The sequence below is a fragment of the Nyctibius grandis genome, chromosome 1 (genome assembly GCF_013368605.1).
Source record: "Nyctibius grandis isolate bNycGra1 chromosome 1, bNycGra1.pri, whole genome shotgun sequence".
NCBI lineage: Eukaryota > Metazoa > Chordata > Aves > Nyctibiiformes > Nyctibiidae > Nyctibius > Nyctibius grandis.
In genome coordinates this window covers 91373862-91401728 of record NC_090658.1, presented here as the reverse complement: position 1 = coordinate 91401728, position 27867 = coordinate 91373862, and the positions used below count along the sequence as shown (strand labels likewise).

At 42.0% G+C, this 27867-nt stretch overlaps 1 protein-coding gene across 1 annotated transcript; it reads left to right on the top strand.

Annotated features, from left to right (window-relative positions):
• Positions 1-26062, top strand: NT5E (5'-nucleotidase ecto). The gene is made up of 9 exons (XM_068409992.1): positions 1-327; positions 5912-6134; positions 11547-11735; positions 16182-16379; positions 17877-18028; positions 21422-21530; positions 22330-22479; positions 24017-24217; positions 25905-26062. Exons 1-9 carry the CDS (start codon positions 1-3, stop codon positions 26060-26062), a joined length of 1707 nt encoding a protein of 568 aa, XP_068266093.1.
• Positions 26063-27867: the final 1805 nt, after the last annotated feature.

Sequence of the window (27867 nt, the reverse complement as noted above, 5' to 3'; positions counted from 1 at the left end):
ATGGCGGGGCGGGCGGGCGCGCTGTGGCTGTGCGCGGCGGCGGTGCTGGGCGCGGCGGCGGCGGAGCTGCGGCTGACCCTGCTGCACACCAACGACGTGCACGGGCGGGTGGAGGCGCAGGGCGAGGGGACGCGGCGCTGCGCGGGCGCGGAGGGCTGCTTCGGCGGCGTGGCGCGGCGGGCGGCGCGGGTGGCGGCGGAGCGGGCCGCGCACCGCAACGTGCTGCTGCTGGACGCCGGGGACCAGTACCAGGGCACGGTGTGGTTCTCCCGCTTCAAGGGCCGGGAGGCGGTCCACTTCATGAACCTCCTGCGCTACGACGCCATGGTAAAGTGGGCAGGGGGGTGGCGAGCCGCGCGGTGAGGGGCTTCTCCCCGCCTTGGGTGCTGGGTGTATTCCTCGCTTTTCTCCCCGGCTGCTGTTTTTTGCATTGCCGCCTGCTTGAGTGTTTAGCATTGCATCAGAGAGGGCTGTAGGTCAGGCTAAAATCGCGGTCGAAGGCGACCGGGAGGTAGGCAAGAAGAGAAGCGATGCGCTAGGTGACGGGCACCGGGCCGAATGAAGTAGTGAGCTGGCAGCCCCGCGGGCAGCCAGAAGCCGGTGCCAAGGCTACGTAGAGGTAAAGACAGTGGTGCAGTGTAAGAGGGGAGAGCCAGGGGCTTGGGGCAGGCGAGGGGCTGGACAGGCTCTGCTGAAGAGGGGTTGGCAGAGGCATGGAAGTGAGCCCAGCAAAAGCCGGGCAAGGAGCCTGGCCTACGGCGGAGGGGTTAAGCCTGGCCGAGGCTCGCAGCCTGCCCTGCCAGCTTCGGTCCTGCGGGAAGAGAGAGATGGCACCTGTTGGCAGTGCTGTTTCAAAGGGTGAGGATTTTTAGTTTTCATCAGTCCCACCCTGGTTGTGTCCAGTCCCACCAGAGCTGTGGTGATGACAGGATGTAAGGGGCTGTGTGCAAGTGGCCCAGGGATGGTAACAGCGCATCTGTGAGGGAGCTCTCTGAGACCGTGCCAATCCCATACCTTTACTCTGTCTCTTTTGGTTGTCCGAGTGCTGAGAGGAAGGTAGAAGAATTTGAGACTGAGATTGGAGGATGTCAGTCCATGTCCTTAAATCTTGTGTCTCAGGGGAATAATCTATTAATATATCAAGAATTATCGTGGCTTGTTTTGCTTGCGTACAACCCCAGAAAGGAGGAGAGATTATGTTTGAGAGTGACTGCATATTTATTTCATCCCAATTGACAGCTTGAGGGGAAAATCTTCTGTCCATATCACATCCTCTGTCTTCCTCTTTTCTGCTTTCCCTGGAAAGCACTGCGCTTTCCTTTCCCAGGTAGAAATGGCTTCACCCATTTCTTCCCTCTGCCTCAGAACAACTACAGAAGGGAAAGGGATGCCCCAGGGCACTCTCCTAGGCTAAACACACTTCATACCAGACAGACAGGTCTGTGAAGGATGCTGCTTCCTGTTCACATGGCCTAATGAACAGTTTCCTAATGGTAAAACTAACATTAACAGGGTTTTTCCTCACGATGGTGACGGGGAGGAGTGTGTGCATTCAGGACTCGTCTTCACTGAGAGCTGGGTAGCACTTTGGGTTTGTGCAGGGCAGAAATAGCTCAAGGTGGTTTTTCCTACCTTTCTTCCCAAAGCTTGCTGCTGGCTGTCATTTCTCAGCCTTGCGTTTGCTGGTTTGACGGATTCATGGGTAGACTGGGAGCTTGTACAGTTCCTGATCATATCACAAGAAGGAATTATTTCGGGTAAAATCAGCAGCGTTGAACAAGTACTGAGTTTTAGAAACATGTCATGTAGAAAGCATCTGCTGACTGTTCAGGAGATCCCATGAGCTTTTTCATCAGAATAAAATTAAAAAATAATTCCACACCTGTCTCCCATTTAGCCTGCACCCAGGGCTAAACAATAAACAGTTGTTCTATCATCCAAGACCCCTCCCCAACTGAGAAAGGGAGTTGGGAAAAGGGGGGAGACTCGTGGGTTGAAATTTAAACAGATTTCATAAAATAAGAAAACCAATATCAATACTAATACAAAAGACACACATTTATACTCAGCCCATAGAGTGGGGACAAGTCCCTCCAGGGAATCACAACCATTGATGAGAAGGGGAAAAGAGCAGAGTCAAAGAACACTCCACCCACACCCCAGCAGCTTTCCCATTTGTAGTGAACCTGACGTTAACGTTACAGAATACACCTGTGGGCCAGCCTGGGTCAGCTGCCCTGGATTTAACTGCTAATGGCCTTGATCACCATACCATGGCTGGCCACAAACTGAGACAAAATGTAACAGAAGATTGATTCTATAAATTTTATCCCTGCAAAACCAGGACAACACCATACTGGATAGCCAGAGGCTTGTACTGGGTGCTAATGCCTTAGGTGATGTAGTCAACCACTTGCTCCCTGTGAAGGTGCTACATATTATAATTTGAATATTGTAGTGGATAGAAGGGGACAGGACAGACTGAGAAGCTACAGAGACTTGAATCATAGAATCATAGAATGGTTTTGGTTGGAAGGGAACGTAAAGATCATCTAGTTCCAGCCTCCCTGCCATAGGCAGGGACACCTTTCCACTAGACCAGGTTGCCCAAAGCCCCATCCCACCTGGCCTTAAACACTGCCAGGGAGGGGGCAGCCACAGCTTCTCTGGGCAACCTGTTCCAGTATCTCACCACCCTCACAGTAAAGAATTTCTTCCTAATATCTAATCTAAATCTACCCTCTTTCAGTTTAAAACCATTCCCCCTTGTCCTTTCACTACATGCGCTTGTAAAAAGCCCCTCTCCAGCTCTCCTGTAGGCCCCCTTCAGGTACTGGAAGGCTGCTATGAGGTCTCCCCAGAGCCTTCTCTTCTCCAGGCTGAAGAGCCCCAACTCTCTCAGCCTGTCTTCATAGGAGAGGTGCTCCAGCCCTCTGATCATCTTTGTGGCCCTCCTCTGGACTCGCTCCAACAGCTCTATGTCCTCCTTATGTTGGGGGCCCCAGAGCTGGACACAGTACTTCAGCACCTTCCTCTGCTACCAAAGAGCCTGAGGACAGATGCTGAGAGCTGGACAGCGCTGCAGCATCCTTTTCGATTCATCTATCTGTGGACCATGGGAACCATACAGTGGGGATGGTGGCAGGGGGCGGGACACAGGGAGCAAGGTAAGAGCCACACTGCAGAAGGGTGAGCTAGTGTTTCTTTAAGCAAAATTTGGGAAGTCACATCTGTAACAGAAGGGGTGGGGATTACTGAAAGGGTTAGAAGTGAGATACAGGAGTAGGATTACAAACAGGATGAAGGAGGGAGCATGAGTCATAGAAGTTGTTTCAGGATGGGGGCAGGAGCCATAGGAGGATTTAGGGTGGCCGGGCAGCATTAGAGGTTTGTTCCACGAATGGGACAAATTGCCTTTTTTAGGTTTGCCCTTTTCTCATTTATGCCTGTTATCCTCAAGCCTATTTTCTCCTGTTTAGCTAGGTATTGCCTTCCAAATTTTCTTGGCACTAGCCTTGGTTTTTGGTGTAATTAACACCAAAATCCAAATTAAGTACTGCAAAGGCAGTAATTGGAGGGGTGATAGAAGTCATCTAGTTTTACTATTAATTTGCATCCTTCTGTTAATTTGTGTGCTGATTTTGAAATATTTTTAGCCTGGTTTCTTGTGAAAAGGAGGATTATAGGATCACATGCTGTGTGCTTGAATATTTCTGTTCATTCTGCGTTGTGACTTACACTTATGTTGGCCAATGGATTCAGATTTGATGAAGGGATATGGCACAGGTACAGAGTCCTAGAAGCTCTGGGTGTCAGGGTAGTTAGGTAAGAGTACAGGAACCCCAAACAGTCCACATCCTCCTCTCCCCAGAGGAGGAGCTGCATCAAAAATAAAATTGTATTATTAGCCACCAGTGATTTCTCATGAACAAGAGACTTTATAACCACCCACACCATGGGAAAAGTTTTGATCAAAGCTTGTATCCTAATGGACATGAAATAATCCAAATGCAAGATACAAAGCCAAGAGAAACAAGGTTTCATAAGTGATTGGTTGGGGTTTTTTTCACAAGCAGCTAATGACAGTTACATTCAATTCAAATTCTTATTTCATTTTCAGCCTTTTTTGGGGGGGGTTAATTGCATGTCTAGGAGGAACAGAAAGCATATGCATCAGCCAAAAGGAAATAGCTTGTTACCGTTCTGAGATGCTCTATCAGTCCATGGATGTCTTTTCAGAACATCAGTCAGCATCAAAATGAGTTTCCTTAGAGTGTTATTCTTTTTTTAAATTATTTTTTATTTTTTACAGCAAATTAGATTGCAGTTAGAATACGGTTAGAAGTGGAATATAGTTGGAGTGCATTGTGTCTTCCCAAGGCAGGATTTTCTTAAAGATAGTTCTCAGTTCTTTTGGAAAAGTGCTGCAGCAGCATGCAAACAATTTAGCTCCTTCCCTGGGGTGTGAGTAGTGTCCTCACTAGCGTCAGTGGGAGCAGCTGGTTGCCAGTGCAAGTTACTGCCCAAATCCTGATTTTTCCACAGGGCCATTGACTGGCTGCCTATGGGGTCAGAGGAGTGAGGAGTCTTTGTCTCCCCCAAAAGAAAGACACTGCCAATCAGTTGATCGAAATACTGAGCTTCCATGCCTGTAGTGGCTTCAGGGTCCTGCTTGGGTTGGATCGTGATCAGGGTTAATATAATCTGTTTGGGGATTAAATGTTGAAACAAACACATAGGGGTTGTTTACCTGAGTAGAGCAGAGAGGTATATAAGTCTTTTTAGATGATGAATGCAACTTTCCCCACTTAATCTGCAGAATGAGATTATAAGCACACTTTTGTCTGGAAGAGTTGGCCCATTGGCTTTAGCACCCCTTTCATGCTCTGCTCCGGTTGTCACCTGAAAACTTGTACCAAGTGACCATGTACCAAGTTACGCTATTACCGCGTTTCTATAGATAAATCTTTTCCTTCACTAACACCTAAATGTGCTACAAGGTTCTTGTGTATATTGTGCTTCTGCAAAGTTGCCGTCTGTGGAGGTTTTGCTTGCTGTCGCCAAACTTGCAGGCACAGGCATGTGGCAGCTTAGGCTGAGCATGAAAAAGGGGCGGGTAGGAGAAAGTTCCATGGTCCTTTAAGGTAAGTCCCTTTTTGTCTGCTTAACTAACCTAAAACAAACTCAGCAGTCTCATCGTGTTGGTGTTACCTTGCTAATAAATAAACTGGACTGCTCGTTTTGTGTGGTAGCCTGAGCACTTCACAGTGTCACGCACACACCTACTATGGATTGTCTGTGGAGATTCTCCCTACGTGATAAACGTTAGAGCTTCCACTAGGTAATGATGTTGATGATGGCTAGAAAATGATATTTTCTTGCTACATGTTAAAGCACACAAGAACTCTTACTAAAATGTGAATTAAATATGTTTAAAAAACTGTAGTCCAAGCACAAGCTCTTAAAATGCATGTTTTATTTAAAGATAACAAGATTGTCATTAGCATTTAATGTTTTCTTCAGTAGTTTTTTAAAAAATATATTTTCTGTACACAAAATACATGTTTTCCTTTGTGGTTATTGTTAATCCTCTTTCTTGCACTTACAGGATGAAAAACCAGTGGGTTTTAATCTGGTATATAATTACAAACACTTACTTAGATTTTAGATTTCAACTTTCACATCGGTATTGATATAAGAGAGTCTGAAAAGCCAAAACCTAAACCTAAAAAAAAAAAAGTAACACTTCTGTGTCTGTGAGAAACAGGAGCGTGCTGTTTTAGACAAGATAGGGTTTTCTCCCCTAGAACATAGACTTTATTTTCTCAAACATACCTTGTGTATCATTTACGAGAGTTTTTAGATTGAAAATTGGAGGTAAGGTCTTATATTTTCTTCTTGCTTTTCACAGGCTTTGGGGAACCACGAGTTTGATGAAGGTGTGAGCGGATTATTGGATCCTCTTCTTAAAAATGCTAATTTTACAATCCTGAGTGCAAACATTAAGGCGAAAACCCCATTAGCGAATGAAATGATGAAATATGTTAATCCTTTTAAAATTGTACATTTTGACTCAGAATCGGTAGGAATTGTTGGCTACACTACAAAGGAAACTTCTTTTCTTTCACAGCCAGGTATGTTTTCTTTAGTATATAAGTTAATACCCTTTGTTACTATTTTATTACTTGCCCACTTGTTTGAATCCAAATATTAATGTTTTCAGCTGAAAAGTGAGAAGTTTGTTGTTTTATCAGTATTTATTTGTATTCAACTTTGAAACTGCCTGATTTTTGAACTGGAAAAGGCTTGTTAACTTTAAAAGCCGTTTTCATACAAACCTGAATCACTGAATTATCTAAGTATATAAGGTCAGTGAGATTGCAGGAGAGCTGGGGGGGCCTTTGGGGTTTTTATGGTTGTTTGGATTTTAAAATTTATATTCTTTTGTATTTTATTGTTATTTATCCATTTAAACAAATGTTAAAACATGAATACAGCTTGTCTCTAGAGTGAAATGTGTTCAAACCAAGACATTTCTCAGTGTGTTGAAATTTTGCTGTTGGATGCCTCCATGCTCAAGCCCTAGTAAAAGCAAGCAGAGCTTCATATGTGTTTTTGAAGCAGAAGTTGCCCAAGATGTTTTTAGCCTCTCAAATATTTCCAGAAATTAGACTACAGAAGGAACACCCATTCAGCTTTTACCACAATTGCTTCATTCATGAGTAAAATTAGAATTCATGAGGAAAAAGCCTTCTCAATTTCTGACTGTTTTTTTAAGCCATTTAAGAGGTTTTGGCTTGTTACAGGGTTTTTTTTAGTAAAATAAAATGTTCTGCTGGAATGAGAAACACATTTAAATCAGCTGCAGGAGGTCTGAGTCACTGCCTGCTCAAAGCTCAGCATCCCTCTGACAAAATGAGACTTCCTTCCCTAGTTTTTGCAGTAGGGATGCCCAAAGCAGCGGTTTGAAAGATTTTCCACATTGAGAAAGGATGTCGTATTATTACTTCTCTTTCCATTGCTTAGAAAAAAAGAACTAATGCATAGCTTTCTTGAAAAAAGTAATATTCAGTACTTTGAGGAAGTATTAGAATATAAAACTCTTCCTTCTGTGCTTTTTAATTCCTATGCTGTATGTTTAAACTATCAGGAAGTGGACGTCTGAGGTCAGAATAGTCTTCTGTATCTCACTTCTATTTTACAGTGATATGTTTCTGGAGTCCTTTCTTTTTTTCCCCCATCGAAACAGAAAATTGATCTGTATTTTGTGTAGGCAATAGAATTTCACCTGTGTCGGAGGGCGTGAGGGTAGATATCTGGCATCACACTAAGTTTGAAAAATGGACAGACAGCCAATATTGTTCTTCATCAAGGATTAATAAAATAGATCTCAGCTCTTCTTCCAAACAACTGTGTTGGTGCGGTGAGGTCATCAGATTAACTTCTTGCAAATAAATATACTAGAGGAAAATCCAGATAGTGTCGGAATGATTCGCTGAAGCATTTAAATACATTTCCAATAACATCTAGACATCATATGGAATGCCTCAGTATGCTGAGGCATTGTAACAGAGGCCACAAGTAGAAAAAAACTGTTAAAGGGAAGGGTTGTTAGCTCCATAGCTGGAGCTGAAGCCAGCCCTAGGCTAAGTATATCCCCCAGTATAACTGAGCAACAAGCAGGGCAAATTCTAACAGCAACATTTATAGTGATCAGAGTTTTTATAATTTTCTGCTTTGCCTTCTCAGTGTGTGGAGGAACATGTGGAAACTTTGAAAATGTGAATTCAGGATATGTTAATATAACTCAGTGACTATGTATCACCCGTGACCTAGCAACCCTTCAGACTGATAAAATCATGGGAGAGGTGGGTCAGTGGCAAAATAATTTTCAACCTAATTCCTTAATTCAATTAATAAGATACCTTGTGAATTTTAAATTCAGCACCTTGCTTATCTCTACACACTTCTTCCAGATGATTCAGTTTTCTCAGACTCTGCAGGAATTGCTTTGGCACGCTGTACACTCTTAGGGCATTCTCAAGACAAATAGGAAGCTTGAAAATGCTGAAACGTGAATTCCTACATGACTACTTTCCGTGGAAATCTTTTGCGAGTGTGATTTCTTCTATTGTTAAATCTCAGTACAATCCACACAATTATGAAAATACAACTTGTACTTTTCATAGTCTGCTTAAAACAGCTATCAACATACTTGAACAGAGTATGAAGTCCTTAAATCTCAGTGTTTCCATTGTGAAGGAACAATTAATCTCTGCTGAAGGTGCTGTTAATGTTACTGTTTGGAAACCATAGGGATGGAGAACTCTTAGCACAATTTACAGATTACAGCCAGTTGGCAGTTTTTCTGAAGTTCTCTATTTGCTGTATACCTCAGCTGAATGCCCAACCAGTTTTTCTACATCCTGCAAGAGCTGTTCATAACTTGGCACATAGACAAGAGTTGTCTGTGTGTTTGCTTTGCACTGATAGTCCCAAGAGCATCTTTCTAGTATTTGATGGTACCAGCTCACTTGCTTTAGTTCTGCAATGATGCTGTAAACCCCACAAAACAGTTAATGTCTTTAGTTGTCCTGAGAGATGCTACATAGATGGTTTAGTGGTGGACTTGGCAGTGCTAGGTTAATGGTTGGACTTGATGATCTTAAAGGTCTTTTCCAACCTAAATGATTCTATGATTCTATGTTTCTATGCACATTCAGTGCTGTGAAATAGATCTCATTTTGTCCACTGCCTTTTCATATAAGGTGGAAACCCAAAGCTGCTTACTCTGTAACCCTACAGGCAGCAAAATATTTACTAGAACTATCAACTTGGCAGAGTTTTCTAAAATGGAATTTTAAATTCCATTTATTCCACTTCATTGTGGCTAGCTTGCGTAATATTTGTAACATGCAGCCAGTTCTTTTTCCTTGTTCATTTATAGCACCGTTTGGATGTTTCATCTGAAACTCTACCCCATCTAAAAAGAGAAGAGGATGTCACATCAGTTTAATGCCTTGAAAGAGAAGTGAAATACTGACACGAGCAATAACTAACTCTTCAATAAGCACCTTATTTCGATTCAGATTGTTTTGAAAAATGCGCAGTTGAGTGCTAAGCAGTATATTGCTTTTTGCCTGTTTTCTTAGAGAAATGAGCGCTGTGTAATTGCTCTCACCGTCCCCCGCTGTATAACTTTTGAACCTGCTGGCCTGTTTCACCTCAGTTAGATCAGGTGCTGAGATGACTAGGATACGAAGCTGTGTGAGATACCACAGCTAGGTCACAAAGAGGGGGTGCAAGAAGCCCCTGCAGCCTCCAGGCAGGAATCCCTTTCTGAGGGTGAGGTGGGCAGCAGGCAGTTCCTGGGCAGGTGGGTTGGCAGTGCCGCTGCCCGCCCCAGCGCCAGTGGCTGCCTGTGCCCTGCCATAACAGCCCCAGCAGAGAGATGCACTTACTGGCATAAGACAGGCCTTGTTTTTCCCCTCATTATGAAAGTAGGTTTGTTTGTTTTACTATGGGTTGAGCAAAGTAAACCCACAGTATGTCTTCAGGGTATGGTGCATTGTAGGCTGCAGTGGCGTAGAGGTGTAACAGAGCTGGTGCTGATGGGGAGGGCTTGGTTACCATGAGCCACCTGGCTGCATGCCACGGGAGAAGTTAGCCTGCAGGCAACTGCGTGCTAGCACAGCTAGTCAGTGGCTCGCTCTTGCTCTTTGTTTAGAGAGCTCAGCTCTCTTTACAGAACTGGTCCTCACATCGCAGTGTGCATGGCTGTTGTAGCTGGTCCATGGGTGGTGAGATGAGTACGTGAAGGGCCTATGCTCAAGGAGCATTTCTCGGACTTTCCCTTTTGCCAGTAGCTCTGCACAGGCCCAGCTTCTGTCAAGCACAAGGATGTACAAAGAGGGGCTGAAGCCGGTGGCTTCCTTCAGCCTGGAGAAGGAAGGCTAAGGGGGAACTAAGTGCAGTCTTCCACTGTCTTAAGGGGGTTTATAGAGAATACAGGGACAGGCTCTTCCCAGAGGGGCACAGAGAAAGGACAAGAAACAATGGGCTCAAGTAGTACCACAGGAAATTGTGGTGGGACATAAGGAAAAAATTTGTCACGGTAAGAGCGTTTAAACCATGAAACAGGTTGCCCAGAGAGGTGGTGGAATTTCAGCTTGCTTAGACAAGACCCTGAGTATCCTCATCTGGCTTTTGAGTTCCTACTTTGAGTGGGTTTTGGACTAAATGGGCCCTGGAGGTCCCTTCCAACCTCAATTAACTTATGACTGATTCTAAGAAGCGGTCCACAGGAAGAAAATGTGGGGATGCACTGCACAATTCACACTGCAATGTGCAGTACAGAGATTCCCTCTGGCAGTAACAGAACTATTCAGTGGGTGTGGTGGTGAACCGATTTATGTAACCCTCTTTTATCTCTTCCATTGTAGCAGCTTCCTCTTCATTTCCTGAGATGTTTTGCACTGGATTGTGAATTCGTTTCACTCCTCCCTTTGTTATGAAATAACGTAAATCTGTTGACTTTAACGACATATTTCAAAATGATTCCATCAAAAAACTCTGCAGGAAGGAGAGGAATTAGGTAGAGGGGGAATCGATAGAAATGCTACTCAGTTGTCTTCACTGGAAAGTTCAGGATTACAGTTTGTTGTCTCTGTTCTTAAACTTTGTTCTTAAAACTTTGACAAAGGAATTAGCCTCTTACATAGGAAGTCCTTTTGCGCAACCCAAAACACTGTGCCCAGGATAAAAGTGCATGTTTGTCTAGTGCTCTTGTAACTAATTGTCGTGTTATAATAATTTCAGTGGGCACCCAGACCTTGCCGAAAGATTGTGAGTTTCCCAACATTGTGGTCCGGAAAAGGCTTCTCCTTTCCAGACTTCCCGTTCTTTATGTTCTCATTTCAGGATGGTAGCTCGGTTGTGTGCTGTGCTGTGTTGGTATTACTAAGAGTGGTTCGCATTAGGTGAGATAATCTGTGTAGAAAGGCAATTCAGAGTTTAGTGCAGAACTTTGAAGAAGCTGCTCTTTAAAGCCTCAGGGCGGGGAGGGGAAAGAATGAGGTAAGTGTGGAGTAAAAAGAGAGAGGTTTAACTTGGGATAGATAGAAGATCTTAAAAGAAATATAATTTGGGAAGAAAAAAAGCTTTAGAGTACAATACTAGTGTTTATACTCAAACACCTACTGACATATTTCACTTCCTTTCTTTAGCTAAATAATAAAAGCCATTCAATTTTTGATTCCACAATTGATGTCACTGGAATTTTTTTATGGAGTTACAACTTGTTTAGTGTAGGCAAGTACATACAACTCAGTGCAGGAATGTTGTATTAGTCTAAGCACACAGGTGCTCCTCAGAGACTGGAGAACATCAGATCAGGAGCTTGAACCAACTAAGGGCATTTGAAAGCCACTGACATTCAAAGTTTCATTAATTGTACAAAACAGTATCCAGTATCAACTACTTTTTTTAAAAAACCCTAGTAATTAAGGTACTTTGTAAATACATTCATGTTTGTTCTTTTTTTTAAGGGGATAATATAATCTTTGAAGATGAAATTGAAGCATTGCAAGTACAAGTGGATAAACTTACTGCTATGGGAGTGAACAAAATAATTGCACTAGGACATTCTGGTTTTACTGTGGACAAAAATATTGCCCAGAAAGTGAAAGGAGTGGATGTTGTAATTGGAGGACATACAAACACATTTCTCTATACAGGTATTTCACTTCTTACTAAAATATTCCTTCTAAAACAAAGCTGAAACTGTTTCTCTTTAAACTCAGAGAACTTTCATGAATATAGTTTACTGCTGGCTGTCCTGGGCCAGATTCATAGCTGGTACCTATCCATAACTTCCGTGGAAGAAACTAATTTAAAACAGTCTGTGAGCAAGAAGTGCCCTAACTCACTGAAGGGTTCCTTAATGCTGTGGATGTTCAAGGCGAACTATACAAAGTGGACAGAGGAACAAAGGCAGGAATGCTGGTAAATTACTGCCAAACATATTGTACCTGTTTCAAGCTCACATAAATAAACATCTTATTTACTTCTTTATAAAGGAGTAAATAAGATGTTTACATTTAAACTTGTATGTCACTTAACTAAAAAAGCCAATCACATAAGACTTCAAAAGTGATTTTCCAATGTTGATTTTCCATAGAATCTGATTCTATATTCATAGGTCTCCATTAGCCCTGTCATTAAAAAACTTTTCCCTGTTCCTTTCCAGAAGTTTCCTCTGTCTTTTTTAGTCCCTCTTTTAATCTGTGACTTCATTCTTCTTTCCCCTAGAGGTAGACAACATTCCAGAGATAAACAGTGTTGATCTGATTTCTTCCACAGCAATGCTTCTTTAGGCAAAACCTGCCATCAGCAGCTTCTCCAGTGCTGCTGCCTTCCCTGTGCAGGTGTGTAAGGACACAAGTAAAAGAAAGGCTGTGGTTTTTTTTAGACCATCAAAGATAGCTCATTAAATTTAGCAGAAACTTCATTAAATGGTTGAGACTATAACAGGAACTTTCTGTAATCTTCAGAAAAATCTCCCTTGTGCCCCAGTCACAGGGATAGCACCATGTACCCCAGGAACTTAACCACTTAAAGGTTTTGCACTGTCCATTTCATCCCCTCCTCTCCTCTCCCTACTCATCTTCTCTCACTTTGTCATGCCATTTTTGTCTCATCTGGGCTCTCACCTTTTACTATTCCACTTGTTAAAGAGAAACAATTGCATACTACAGTTATACATTGAACAGTATGGAATATCTCTTGAATTTGGCCTCAGGGAATAACTTTGATCACTACTAAGCTGGAGCCACAAAGCATTTACACACCTACAAGTCAGAGGCCGCAAACACAGCATAGGGGTGCAGCAGAGGAGTGGCCAAACTGCAACAGAGGACTTCCCAAGCCAGAAGCGGTGTCTGGGTATTTAGTAGCTCCTGCTGGAACTTCTCTTCCCTGAACTTGCCCTATCTCCTCTTGACTGCCTTCAGCCTTCACAACAGTGGCTGGTGGCAGGGCGTTCTACCACTGACCTGCACATCCTGCAGAGACCTTGCTCTTTTGTCTGTGTGCAGCCTGCTGCCCACTGGTGTCATTTTTCAGCAGTTTTATTGAACTGTTTTTGAGATGGGAAAACCAAGGATGCACACAGTATTCAAAGTGTGTATTCGTCGTGGGTTTACACAGTGGAATCCAGATTCTTTTGCACAGGCTTGTTGATCAATGCCTGTAGAGAGTTTGTGCCTTGAAGTGGTAGCCATAGTAGTCAAAGTGCATTATTGAGTGTGGTCCAAAGAGGTGCCACTGTTCACAATTTGGAATCGTGATCTGAAGTGCTCCAGGATTTGAGATATCTCAGTTCATACCCTGTCTAGATCTGCAGGAGTTCTCATGCACATCTCTTATCATCCCAGAGAGTACCTTGCTGTCAGACTAGACTAGGTCAAGCTGTTCCATCTCTCCTCATTTGGAGCTGTTCAAGATTCACAAGGCCAGAGAGAGAACACAGGATGGGACTCTGCAGCCTTCAGGTTAAAGACCGCAGCTGGGAGTGGGTTCTGGTCGCTTTTCCAAGGGCTGTAGTGTTTTGATAAAACAAGTCTTGTCTTTTTTGTTAACACTGGAGAGGTGAGAAAAATAAAAAATATGAAGAAATATCTGGGGAGATAGACCAAAAATATGTATCCACTTATTTAGTTAAAATATGGTTTTTGACAGAATGTGGTCCGAGTCTATAATTTTTATTCCCAGTGCTGAGAAGCACTTGCTAATCCATCCAGGAGCACCATGAGTGCATTTGTGAACCATTTCCTTCTGAGTCAAAGACATCAGCCAACATTCACAATGAAACAGCCACATCTGTGGATGTGATTTGACTGCAGAGTAAAATATCTAATTTTAAGTGTCTGTGTGCCAATGTGTACATTGAGCCCATAAACTCTCATTTAAATCAAGAGATGTAATCAATAACTGGCAGCAGCATTTGGGAGAATGTTTCAGCTCAGTCTAAGTGGAGATTTACCAGCTGGTCAGCTGAATCTCTGGCTGTCATGGGAGTTGAGAGACATACTGCCCATGCAGACACCTCCATAGAGATATCTTAAGGGCCTAATCTTGGATTAGTCTAACCTAAATCTCCGGTTTATCCACAGATTATGTGGCAAATGCTGTCCTGGCTTGTTCAGGTGTGTTTTGGGTTTGTAGAACTGATTGAAACAGTAATGGTAGTTTTAGGTTAGAGCATTTTAATTTCTGGTTTTCATCAGAAAGGATATTCTGAGAATGTAGTGTGTTGGCTAAAACAAGGTAAGAAAATAGGAAAGTGTTACAGGTTCTTCAGTTACCCAGTATGAATTTGTGCATTTGTAATGAAACAGCATCTCACACTCTTGACTGAGGTGTGTGCGTAAATTCTAGTGCTGTTTTCTTTGGGGATAAGATGCACTGAAAAGTCTTTCCATTTCAGAAGGAATCTATCTCACCACGGAATAATGTTGTAGTACTAATTAATCCTGCAAGAAAGTGTCACTATCAGAAAGTATTTCTTCAGAAAGCAAGAAATGAATAAGGCTCTGGACAAGCACTTAACTATGTGCAGCTGATGGAAACTAAAATGATGACCAGAAAGCATAACTTTCTCTGGCCAATGCTCTGCTCATTTGAGGACTACACAAGGGCAAGAGATCAAAACCAATTCCTTTTTCAGTTCCAGAAAACCCAAAGCCACTTTTGCATGCATAAATACTGCAGGCTTCTCATTAGCTACAGGATTTCTTAAATTCTTCCCAAAATAAATATCGAATAGTGAAGAGGCATCACCAAGAAACCAACTCTGTCAGCCAGGCTGAAAGTAGAAAAACTAGTTCTCTGGTAAATTTGGTTCAACTTGTAGTTTGTTGCAACCGTTCTCCCTGGAGAAGAGGGGGGATTAGAGATAAATAGGAATTGTATTGGAGTTCTGGGAGGAACATTTGTCACACTGCTTATCCCAGGATCTCATAGAACGTAAACAACTGTAAATGGAAGGAAACCAGTTGTTCTGTAAGCAGTGGAAGCGAAGAGCCGGCTTTCCTCCGGATCCACGTCCTCTGCGCCCGCTCCCTCATGCCCCCGCCCCGCCGGCACCCCAGCTCTCGCCGACACATGGACGGGAAACCCCACCGGCTTTGGGACGGGAGCGAGCAGCAGGCTTTGGGGGGGCGCTGCAGCAGGGCCTGCCAAGCAGCACGTGTTGCCTCTCGGAGCTGCCCGACCTTGGTCTGTGCCGACGGTGGGGTTGAAATACTGATGGGAATAAGAGGGGGGAGTGACACTGCTGAGATAATATTGTCAAGGAGACAGGGAGAAGGCTGGTACCCTTGAGGCAAGAGCTGTGCTGCGTAGTTTTCTTTGCCACTTTCCTCCCTGGGTGGTATCTAAATCCTGTGGTAGCCTCTGCTGATAGAGCTGAGATCTCTTTTCTCTGTAAACGCCTTGCTTTAATCTGTTTCCAACTCCTACCTCTAATCACCCTTCAAACTTCGCAGATTGATAAGAGTTTTAAATCCATGACCATGTAACTCTAATGCTAATGAAGTTTGCTTTTACAGAGGGTTTGCAGCCTGTCTGAAATTTTGGAGGCTAAGTTTGGTATAGTAAGGAAAAATCAGCTGAGTGTATGCACAGATTCACAGAACTGCTTGTAGGTATTCTGACTGCATATTACCAATAAAAATCATTTAGACTTTTTCACGTCAAGACGTCCTGTGTATGTACTAACATTCTCATTTTCTATCTGATGCAGAATAATGTAGTGTGAAGGCTTAACAATAAACTTTTCAGCTGGTATGTGTGCATTACTGAGAGGTTTAGATTGAAATAATTGTAATGAAAAGTTCCTTTGTTGGTATTGTGACATGATGTCACGGAGGAGTGTGCTGTCACAACTTTAAAAACACTGTGGCAGTTATTAGAGCTTATGTCCTGAAAACAACATTGTCTCTTATGAAATAACAGAACTGAACAATCAAATGTGTGCTTGTCGTCCAATACATTCCCTGTTGTTTCTGCTTAATATCCTATTTGGTTTTTTTTAAGGCTGAGAAACATTTGAAATGTCATTCTAATAATTCCTTGAAGGTTACAAGAGCTGAAGACCCGCTTTACATGCTTGTTTCCTACAGGCACCCCACCCTCTACTGAACAGCCAGCTGGCCCGTATCCATTCATGGTTGACTCAGATGATGGGAGGAAGGTGCCAGTTGTACAAGCTTATGCTTATGGAAAATATCTTGGTTATTTAAATGTTACATTTGACAAGAAAGGAAATGTAGTTGAAGCAGTTGGAAACCCCATTCTGCTGGACAGCAGTGTTCCTGAAGGTACGTGGCCTAGACACTTGCATTTGCTGGCAGCACTCTACTACAGTTCAAGTGTTATTATGTTAAATACACAGTACAATGTCATAGAAGAACTCAGCTTTCTTCCTGAGCTTGCAATTCTTTTCTGTGTAGGGTTCAGGCTGTGTTAAAGTCGTACCCATTTGCCTCTGTTTCTCTTTCTGAACAGTGGTCTTTGAATATGCATGAATTCAGTGTATGTTTTTGTCTATTTAAAATCACTGAAAGTCCTTTTGTAGGAACTCAGGTAATATATTACCTTAACATATAGCAGAGCCCATTTTAGCTAGCCCTGTAATTATGATTTAAAAGCTTATGAGGACTAATTTATGCTGTTTTGCCAGAGGCTGGGTTCTTCAGAACAGAATTGAGGGCAATACAGGAAAGTGGATATGTTCCAGAAAAAAATTGAAATACTCTGGCAATGTGCAAATATAATATACAACCCCACGAGTTCATGTTTTCCATGCTGAATGTCTTCAATGTTTCAGCTCTGAAACACTGAAAGAGCTGGCAGGAGGAGACTGTCTCCGTTGCTTTCTGTTCGTAACTCTGTCCGAGCTCTGTTACCTGCTTTTTGTCGGCTCTGTAATTACCAGGGGCTGGTTCTCTAGTCTTTGTTTCTTGTCCAGTGTTTGCTGTATGAAGCTCTGAGCTTTTGTCAGACTTTCTAGGTTCTACCAGAGTATTTATAAAATAAATCCTTTAAAAAATATGTGTTCATAGATATTCTTAGTTACTGTTATTCTCAGTCATCTATTAATGTAATGAGATGATGTAAAGAGACTTTACATTGTCTCTCTGAGGTCAGTAAAAGTAAAAATTCAGATACATAGGTGCTCTCGTTTTATGACTGTTGCTGTTGCTGACAGTTACGTGGCAAATTGCTTAAAACTAATAGCTGATAGAAAACAGTTGTGACATTGTCTGTATATACAAGTATCTTTGCGTCTGTTTTTTTTCTGAAAGAATTAGGTTTGCACCTGGCAGACAGATGTGCATAGAGAATTAATTTCTATAAAGGGTTTATTCCTTGACATTGATATTTGAGCTAGTATTCCTTTTAGCACTACATTAAAGGGGAGGAAGCTATAATTAGGAAAAAAAAAATATGATATCAAATAAAGACCAAGCTCATGTGTGTATTAAAAATTCTCTCACCTGTCAAGGTAGGTGCTAGAAACCCCATCAGTCAGAGGTTAGAACAGAACCGGGCAAAAATATTTTTAAGTGTTATAGAGGAGATAGATAACCTTGCTGTGGCACAGGAATAGCTTGTTCACTTGTTTGTCCTGTCCTGCCTGCTCGCTTTACAGGCTTTGTCTGAAGTGAGTGTAGATGTCGTGTTGCTTGAAGAGCCTTTAGGAAAAGTGTAACATTTTAGAATCATGAAGAGCAGGTTTTTTTCCCTAAGCTTTATATTCACTGAAGTGTCACTAATATGAGATGCTTATTTTACACTTTTATACTACTTTATAGATGAGCATATTAAAGAAGAAGTGGAAAAATGGAGGAAAGACCTGGGGAATTATTCTAAAGAAATTGGAAAAACTAGTGTTTACCTGAATGGTACAAGCCAAGCGTGCCGTTTCCAAGAATGTAACATGGGAAATTTGCTTTGTGATGCTGTGGTAAGACGTTGCCACCACAGGTGGCAAACACATCTAAGTGTTACTCCAGAGCTATCGGATGAAACGCTCCTGGTCTCCGAACTATCAGTGCACAGGCTCTGTGCTGCTTTCCAACACTGTAACATCTAGTGCGTCCCTAGAAGGATCTGGCAGAAGCAAGGCTATAATGAATCTTGCTGTATAGAGTAAGGAGAGGTTTATTCTTTGAGTATATCCTGGTACAGAGAATGGCTTTCTCGAGCTGGCTCTGAGGCTGCGGTTTCAAGAGACACGGTGGTCTGGTCTAAGAGCCCATTCCTCAAGCAAGGAGGAGAGCTCAGCTCCCCTGCCCCTCTCCCACCCTGCTACCAGCCCCCTGCTCACAGCACTTACCTTCTGCCCCGTCATTACTCACTGGGCTCTGCTGTCACCCTTTTTTAACGCACTAGCCCAGAAAACAAAAAATTTTGTATAGTTTTCTGCTAAGTTACTAATATGAATTGTCCCCCCCAAGAGTCCAAAAAGCGCCAGCTGAAGCAAAGGAGGGGAAAAAGCCATACACACAGCCGGGTGCAGAAGAGGTAAAAGCCCCCAGCACCCCAGCCCAGAGGGAGCCACCGGCCCCTGCTGCATCCTGACAGGTATCGCTGGGCTTTAACAGTCACCTAACACCAGAAGGTCTTTTTATGAGAAGTCACTTCCAGTTTTTAAACTATCTGGTTTTGATTGTTTTACTCTCCCACAGCAGCACCATTTCCTTTCGGTGCTCCAGGGAACAATGTTCACTAACGTGACTGTCTCCAGAAAATGAGCACTGCCAGAAATGTCCTGCAGCATTGCCACAAAGTCAGGAGCCAATTAATAATAAGCAGTTTTCATTTAGGTGTTTTCCCAAAGCTGTTCATCCAGTCCGTGTGATTACTTTTATTGTAATCCTACAATAATTCTTAGTACATGGGCTAATTTCCAAATTAGATTAAGATTTGGGAATTTTGCATACAGTTCTACTAAAATGGCAGTGCCTTGCTTTTTGCTTCCTGATAGACTTTTTTGTATTTTTATTTGAAAAATGTGATCAAATGCTTTGGCACTTCTTTTTAAGCTTAAAGACGGTAACTTTGTAATCTTTCAGAAGTCTGTAGATTTTCTTGCTACACATTTTGTCTTGGGAGGTCAACTTCTACTTTGATGTCTCTAGCAACCATCTGCACTCATCAGTAGATACACGAATTGCCCTTCATGGTCTTTGCATTACCTGTTCTACACTTGCTTTCCTGTCTGGTGCCATGCATTCAGGGGTATGAAGGTAAAAACCAGACCTTTCTGTGCCATGGGCACAGAATATTTAGAGTTGTCCTGGGAAATGCAGAGATTGAGAAATGTGAAAGATTGATTGAAAGGTTGTACTGGGTCAAAACAAAGGTCTACTTAGGTCAGTGCTGCTTCTCCCAACAGTGTCCCAAAATCTCAGAAAAAAAGGCTGACAGACCCAGATGGCATTTTACAAAGGATTTTAAAGGAACTCAAATGTGAAATGCCTGTGAAATTGCTAACATCAGTGTGTGAGCTTCTTTTAAACTGCCTCTGTGCTCAGGACTGGAGAGCAGCAAGTGTAGCACCACAATTGAAAAATACTTCTGTGGGGAACTGAGGAATTACAGATTTGTAATCTTGGTATCTGTTCCAGGCAAATTAGTAAATTAGGAGATACAGTTCAGACTGAAATCAGCAAACAAAAAAATCCATTCATTGACTGAGTTACGAACTTAAGAATATCTCATGGATCTGGCCACAAGAAATAACTTTGATCACTACTAAGCTGGAGGCACAAAGCATTTACACACCTACCTAAACGTAGGCTACAAACACTTAGCATAGGGGTGCAGCAGAGAAGTGGCCAAACTGGAACAGAGGACAGGATGGACCAGCCCAACCCAAACGTCTTGTCTCCAAGAGTGACCAAGGGAGGATGGTGAGGGACGAGCGTACACCTGGACAAGCCTGTGGAGACACTACTCAAATCTGCCCCCATCTCCCAGGAGCTTGCAGCTCAGGGACTTCCCAAGCCAGAAGCAGTGTCTTGGTATTTAGTAGCTCCCACTGGAACTTCTCTTCCCTGAATTTGCCCCATCTCCTCTTGACTGCCTTCAGCCTTCACAACAGTGGCTGGTGGCAGGGCGTTCCACTGCTGACCTTCACACGCTGCAGAGACCTTGCTCTTTTGTCTGTGTGTAGCCTGCTGCCCACTGGCTGGATGCCTGCTGCAGGCCAAGGAGTAGTCCTTGCACTGGAACTCTTGGTCCATCTCCACCCTCTTCATGCCACTCATTATTTTATAGGCTTCTCAAATATTTTTCTTCTGTTGTCTCTTTAGATAGTCCTAGCCTGCATCATCATTCTACGTTCAGAAACTTCTCTGTGCCTTTGACCATCCTTGTCACACCTCTGAATCTTTCTTAGTTTTTTATCATTCTTGAAATGAGAAAACACATTGATTCCTACCCAGCCTCCTCCACACGCCCTTCTTGATTTTACAGACTTCTATCACGTCCTTCCTGTATTTCTGTCTTTGTGAGACTGAGGAGTGATAACCATAGTCATACCTATACAGAAACCAGTCCATCCCTTCTGTTATCCTTGTTTCTTTTCTCAGCCTTTTCCTGTTCTACTCAGTTATTTCTGAGGATTAACACTGTAGGCTTATTATACTTATGCAACTGAGTAAATCCCTGGTCTCCATTTTCTTTCCTACTTCAGGTGCCGCAAGCAAATAATATCTTGTCCTTGCATTTTTTTCAGAGTTTTGCCACTGTTGGAGATATGATGCTGTCCAGAGAAGACTTTTGGGTCTGATCTAGTATGCCTGTTTCCTCTTCCTCCACTCTTCTGTGTCTTTCTAGTTTGCCAAGACCATTCCAAATATTAAAAACTAATCTCAGAGAAGCTGAAAAATCTTAATTCCCTGCAACATAGAACAACAGCGAGATTAATTTATATATTCCCCTACATGTTTTTAATGTACAGCTACATTTAAGGTCCTCTTCACTTCACAGTTCTCCAAATATGCTCAGATCATTTGTCTTTATCAATCACAGTCGTTGGAATCAAAAAATCATCCTCCCTTTGTTTAGCTGGCCTGCCCTGGTCATGTCATACACACACGGACTATGGGAGAGTTTGAGAGTTCGTTACAGAAAAAGGCAAATATTTTAACAAAGCAAAATACTTATTTTAATGCGTCTTGCTGTGTGTTTTTTTTAATAATGCAGTAGTTTACAGTGGGGCTGAAGGTAATGTCAAAGAAGATATGAAACTTCTCTCTCTCTTTTCAGTCTCAGATTGTATTGGGTGTAAATTTCCAGAGCTTAGACTAAGTGAAGATTAAAAATCAGTTTAAACATTTTCCTTTGGTAGCTTTATGAGAATGTCGGACATCCAGATAAAAAGTCATGGAACCATGTATCACTCTGCATCCTGAATGGAGGTGGGATACGGTCACCCATTGATGAACAGAGCACTAATGGTATGTAAAATTACAAGCTGAATGACAACTTTATCATGAAGGGAGAATTAAATTAGCATGAAAGCCTGAACCCAGTGTTAGGTATGGGCTCATTTTGATGGGATTTGCACAGTTTTTGGAAGCTAATTTCAAACTTTCTCAATGGTTATCCATCATTAGAGCCCCACTGCACTCAGGCTGACATTAATAGAAGTTACCAGTGTTGTTTGTACACAATGCTTTTTAGCATTTCCCTCTCTCCTTGCTGCTGTGGAACAAAGAAAAATAGTGGATATTTCTTCACCTCCTGCTGTCGACGGTCACACAGTATGGTCACTGGGAGCCTTCTGTAGTCTGCTGTAGAATAAGTGAATTCTGGGTTTTCTGAATGCTAAGGTTTTACAGTTCTTATTTTCCTGGTATCACATAAATGAAAACTGAAAACAAACAGTTTTTTCATTTTAGCGAAATCTTTCTCTAGGTCTACATGAGTAAATCTTAAGCAATTAGAAAATTTGCCTTAGAATATGTTTTTCTTCATCTTAGGTTGGTGGTCTGTAGTCTCTTTTAGTAGAGTTCTTTGAATACCAATACATGCAGTTACATCAAAGTCAGATTTATTGGTCTTAATACTTGCTGGATGATAAAGATGCAGGTTCTTTGATTTGGACAATATATGTGATCCTCACCTCTACTGGCCCTCATTTTCTCAAATTGTATTTGCCATGTTCCTTGTCAAAAACGTACTGTTAAACGATCCTAAAATAATATCGTAAACCTTTTTTAAAAAATTGATGTAAATAAAGTCTCATTCCCCCAGGTAGCATTACTATGGAAGATTTGCTGTCTGTTTTGCCATTTGGAGGTCGTTTTGATGTGGTAAGGGTAAAAGGTTCCACCCTGAAAGAAGCTTTTGAGCACAGTGTGCACAGATACGGAAGAGGAAGCGGAGAGCTGCTGCAGGTTGGAGGTATGTTTTCTTACTTCCTCATCTCAGTTTTCCAAGCCAGCCATCCCTTCGGTTGGCCTTGTTTGTATTACACCTGGAAGCCTCTTCAAGAATGGAAATCAAGTTGGCCATACATCCTAGCCCTGTGCCTCATGCGTGCCAGCTAACACTGTTTATTCTGCGTATATTTAATTGAGCCACTGCAGCACACAGGCCATCGCTGTTCCCTTCAGCAGAGGCAGGATTTCCAGTTGGTTCAGTAACCCGTAATGGCAGCAGTTTAACACTTCAGTTAACCACAGGAAAATATAATTGAGTATAGCTGTAACACAGTAATAGCTACAACAAACTCTGGTTTTCAGTTCTTCACTGCCAGTTATCATCAAATTTCAGTTTATCAAAATCACTTTGTGCCATTGTCTAATGATTGCTGACAGTTTTAGAGTTAGTCCAAGTGGGCTATGGAATTGCTCCAGTGAATTTTTCTAAATATTTTAAGGATGAACTGTTAATATGAAAAATACACATTTCTTGAATTGCAGCTCCCCATATATTTACCCAGATGTGTACTAGGCTACAGTCACATTTATTCCTGGTCTCTCTCTGATGCAGTGTGGATCTTATTGCTTTATTTAGCAGAAAAGCTAAGCTTCAGGGGCAGGGGGTTGAGGGATTTTTTCCCCCTCCATGCCTCTCCCGCCATGTAGCCTGGTGATGGGGGCACTGCGCCCACCATGTGATCTAGAACCCTCCCATGCCAAGGACACAACCCATGTCTTGAACACAATTCACCAGTAAGTTACCAGGTTCTTGGGTACCACTAAGGTAAGGCAGCAGCAGCCCTTCTGCTTGCTGTCTTTTCACAGAAAAAAAAGATAACTGGTAGCTCTGGAAAGGGTTCAGGACAGAAGATCCAGAGCAGGAAGGGCGCCAGCGTTAGAAGAGCCTCTGTGCTTTGGATGAGCTTTAGCAGCTTCCTGATCAGCAAATTCTTGGCAATGCTGTTCTGGGGGCCCAACTCTCCCCAGGCTTTGACTGAGGAAGGCTCACAACTAGAAACGTTACTTCTACAGTGAGTAGAAACCGCAATGTTCAGCCTTAGCCTAGCTTTCTTTTTTCAGGACAGTACTTATTATCCATAATAGCGGCTAAGTTAGGGTGGCTGGCTGGTTTTAAAAGAAGTCATTTCAGCCAACAAGACAGCAGGATGAGAAAACATGACTGCAGAAAAAAGGGAAGGTATTTTTATCTTCCAGTATCTATCTTAATCCCATGACTAGTAATTTCCTTATTATAGTGATGAGAACAGACAATCAGGTAAATAACTGAGGTGGGACAGTACTTCAGCAATTCGCTAACCTTATGAATTTTCTTGGATAAAAGCTGCTTATTGTGCAAAGAAAATAGGGTATTAACTGGTATCACTCAGAACAATATAACCTCTCAGTCACAGAAGCTAAGGTAAAGAATCCATTGAAAATGGTGGAGGATGCTGCTTCTAGCTCTGTATGTTCAGTAGGCACTGCATAAAGCAGCATTCAAATGTGTATTTTCACAGGCATCCATGTGGTCTATGATCTCTCCAGAGCCCCAGGAAGCAGAGTTGTTAGCTTAGAAGTGCTCTGCACAGCCTGCCGTGTCCCAGCCTATGTCCCACTCCAGATGGATGAGATATACAACGTGACTCTTCCGTCCTATATGTTATTTGGAGGAGATGGCTATCACATGCTGAAAGATAAAAATCTGGGATACAGTAAAGGTAAGGATGGGCTCCAACAGGGTAGCAGACAATTCCTAAAAGATCTTTTTATAGTCTCAGACTTTCTGCTTTTACTGGATAGATTAAATTTGCTTCTGACTCATCTGGATTACTGTAGTAATCTACTGCTGTTGTAGCCAGCAACAATATTCTTTTTCAGTTAAATCACAAAAGTTTCAAAGAGAAACTAAGCCTCATCAATTCAGCCCTGCTTAGAGAGCAGTTCTGAGATCATAGTAAACCAGAAAGAAAGCAAAAAGCCCACTACATACACTACATATTACATGTACTGCCTTGCACTCGTACTTATTACTAAACAATGCATCAAAAAGAAAGGTGTTTTCTTTAGACCTCAAACTTCCACTGTATAGAAGTATTTGCAAACACAGAATCGTCACCTCTACTACCAAAGGACACGCAGCTCAGGTGAGCAACACAGAAGGTGAAGGGAAAGATGCCAACTTGCTGTGCCTGCCCCTCCAAAAGCAGCGGGACTCTCGTGAGTTCTGCAGGCAGCAGCACGCAGGGTGCCAACAGACGCCATGCTAGAGAGGTAGAAAGGAAATGTTTTCTCATGCTGCCTTAAGGTCCTCTAAAGTAGCATGCAAACTGTGAGAAATTTGGCATTCATACAACTGACATGTTCGTCTTTTAGGACAAAGGGAAACTTGAAAAAGTTTTTGAGATTAAATTTCTGAAAACACAAAAAGGATGTAGTGCTGTATTTAAAAAAAATACATGTGCTGTATGTAAAAAAAAAAAGTACGTTCTAGGAGCACATCTACATCTGGATGGCAAAAGCATGCTTTTACCCATAAAATTTTTCCTTTGGACCTTCATTACAGACTATTTTTTTGGTTCTAGAGGGTGTTTCAATTTAAAATTGATTCTCACAAGTGGGACTGGTGTTTTTAATCAAATTCAGCATATAGCTTGTAAATTGGAGGTGGGGGGGCAGAGGCTGTCATGTTCATTAAATATCTGTTTGTGTAGAAATAATTTCATATAGAGAAAGATCACTAGGAATAATGAAAGGGAAGACCTTGAAAGGTTGTAGTAGTCCACTATAGCAGAGGGGCAAAACTATAATTACTTTTAAGATAGAGGTGTTGCACTTCAGGATTGCGAGAGCTTGGATCAGAAAGTGCTCATATGCCATGGTTGGCTGCACTGACTCAAGGGGGTATTCCACTGTAGAAAATCCACCTCATACTTTGTGGATTGTGTGCAGCGCACAGACTAGAAATTCTTCCTAAAAATGTAAAGTTAAATTTGACAAAGTTTAAGCGATGCTTTGCGAGATCTATAGGACTCTACCCTGAACAGGTGGGAGACTATCTCAGCCTACCTAAATCTGCTGGAAGTTACCATTGTAACAGAAAGATGCAAACAAACAAAAAAGCCAGACAATGCAGAGAGAACTTTTTTTTTTCCCCAGTAAAATATGAGTTGCTACCAAAAATTCAGGCTACAAACCATCACAGATGTATTATCTGGGCACAAGAAACAACTTTCCACATCCCTACACTGTTTTGATGGCAGGCTCCAATTCAGAATGACAAACCATAGAAAACATTTTGCTTTAAGACTTGAGCTAAAACTGCAGTTTTAGACAGGTTCTTAAATTTTGGTTGAGAGCTTGGCTGCTGCAGAGAACAGTATCTTTTTTGTTTGTTTGTTTGTTCAGGTGAACCCGATATTGATGTTGTTTCCCGTTACCTCCAGAGAATGAAGAGAGTTTACCCAGCAGTTGAAGGTCGAATAAAGTTTTCTTCTGGAAGTCTTACTGAAGGAAGTCTTACCCTGATTTCTGTATTGTTCACTGTAACATTCTTGCATACTTGATTTTTGCTCACTATGTTTTCGTTTAGAGGAAGGCAGGAGGAGAGACGGTGCTGACAAAGGGAAAAGAGAACTGTTCTCTTTTCTTACACCTTAAAATGAACGAGCATTGAGGTTTCTGCATGTCAACAGTAAGCAGCACAAGCAGTTCTCTTTAATCAGTCAGTGAAGCACACAGTGCAGAATGAGTGGGCAGAATTCATGAGTTCTCTTAGTTTGAATCAGCAGGTACAAACAAACTCGCATAACCCGCAATTCAATTTCATGTTTCAAGAAGCAAAGTATCAGTGAATACTAATGTGCCATCATAACACGACCGCTGACCGAAATGGGGTATTTTTAACTTGTCAAATTCTTTTAGCTGCTTTAGATAGTGAGTTAAGAATTTGATTCCAGTAATGTAAACAAGCTTCTAGAAATGGATTTATTATAGATGTATATACCTTTCTTTGATCTCCACTCAGGGTTAAAGCTTTCGATCTAATACTACTACTTTGCTTCCAGTCGTATTTACCATACCCACACCAATGCCTGAAGGAGCTGGATTAAACTCAGTGTTCATTAAAAGCATGAGGTCCATTTACATGCAATTAAAATAAGTTTTTCCATTTTACTTCTGAAGATGCAGCATCTCACTTATGTTTTCCATTAATAAAGGATGCAATGAAAGCTTGATTTGATTTTGATCAATTTTAACAAACTGAGTATATATACTTCACTATTTAATATGACCAGTTTGGGGACTGTATCTAGAGTGAGAACACGATCTATGATTATGTTTCATATAAATATGGTCAATTTTACACCTTTATCTAAAGACCAAAGCACAGGACTCCTGACCGTTACTCTGTATCAGCAATGTTCAGACAGAATGTCAGATACACGCATTGACTCCTGTAGCACTGTGGCAGCCTCTGGAAGTTGCCCAGTAATGGGGCTTTTTACAGCATAACAAGGCTTTATCGTAATGGTGACCACGACTCAAAAGCCTGTTGCCTCTGTGGGAAGGCTGTGTTTAAAAAATACACAGTTGTATGAGATGACAGGCTGATGAGTATGAAATCAGAGGTGAGGTTACATGCTAAGTACATTTCTGACGCTATCAAGAAGTGATTGCTTATAAATGAGTGCAAAAGATGATTATTTTTCTGAGATCATTCACATTTGGAATTCTGACATCAACATGTGTCCTTGTTTATTGTTGTATTAAACTGATTCTCAGTGTTTTGAATAAACCTGCTCTGTTTTCTTGGAAAGCGCACTACACTCTTTTTCAGACACAAGGTACTTGCCTCTTAAATTCACCGCACCTGCAGATATCAAGGAGAAGGTGCATTAGGATAAATGTTAAGTATGCTGAAATTTCAAGACTGCATTAGTTTCCACATAAATTCAAGGGCTGCGCATGAAAAGATCTGGACTACCCAGCTGCATTAAGTAAGCTGTGTTAGTACAGGGAGACAGAGAACAACCGACCTTGACACACTATTAGTTATAACATGGCATTGATGATTTGTCAATACCAGCCCCTAAAGTTATTAATTTACAGAATGGTCTTCCCCGAATCAACATAAAACCAGTAACGGAGAGTGCACTTATGGACTGAGCTGTACCTGCACACCAATTTTTAGAGAGTTGTAACAACTCCTTTGGCATACCCAGAGAGAAATAACACTTCTTTTGACAAACAGAAGGAAAAGGTATGCAGAAGTAATACAGACAGATAATGCAAATTGTATTGACAAAGAACACTGCATTAGATTGGTTGGTTTGTAAAAGGAGAAAATGGGTGTTGTCTGAAAAGAAAA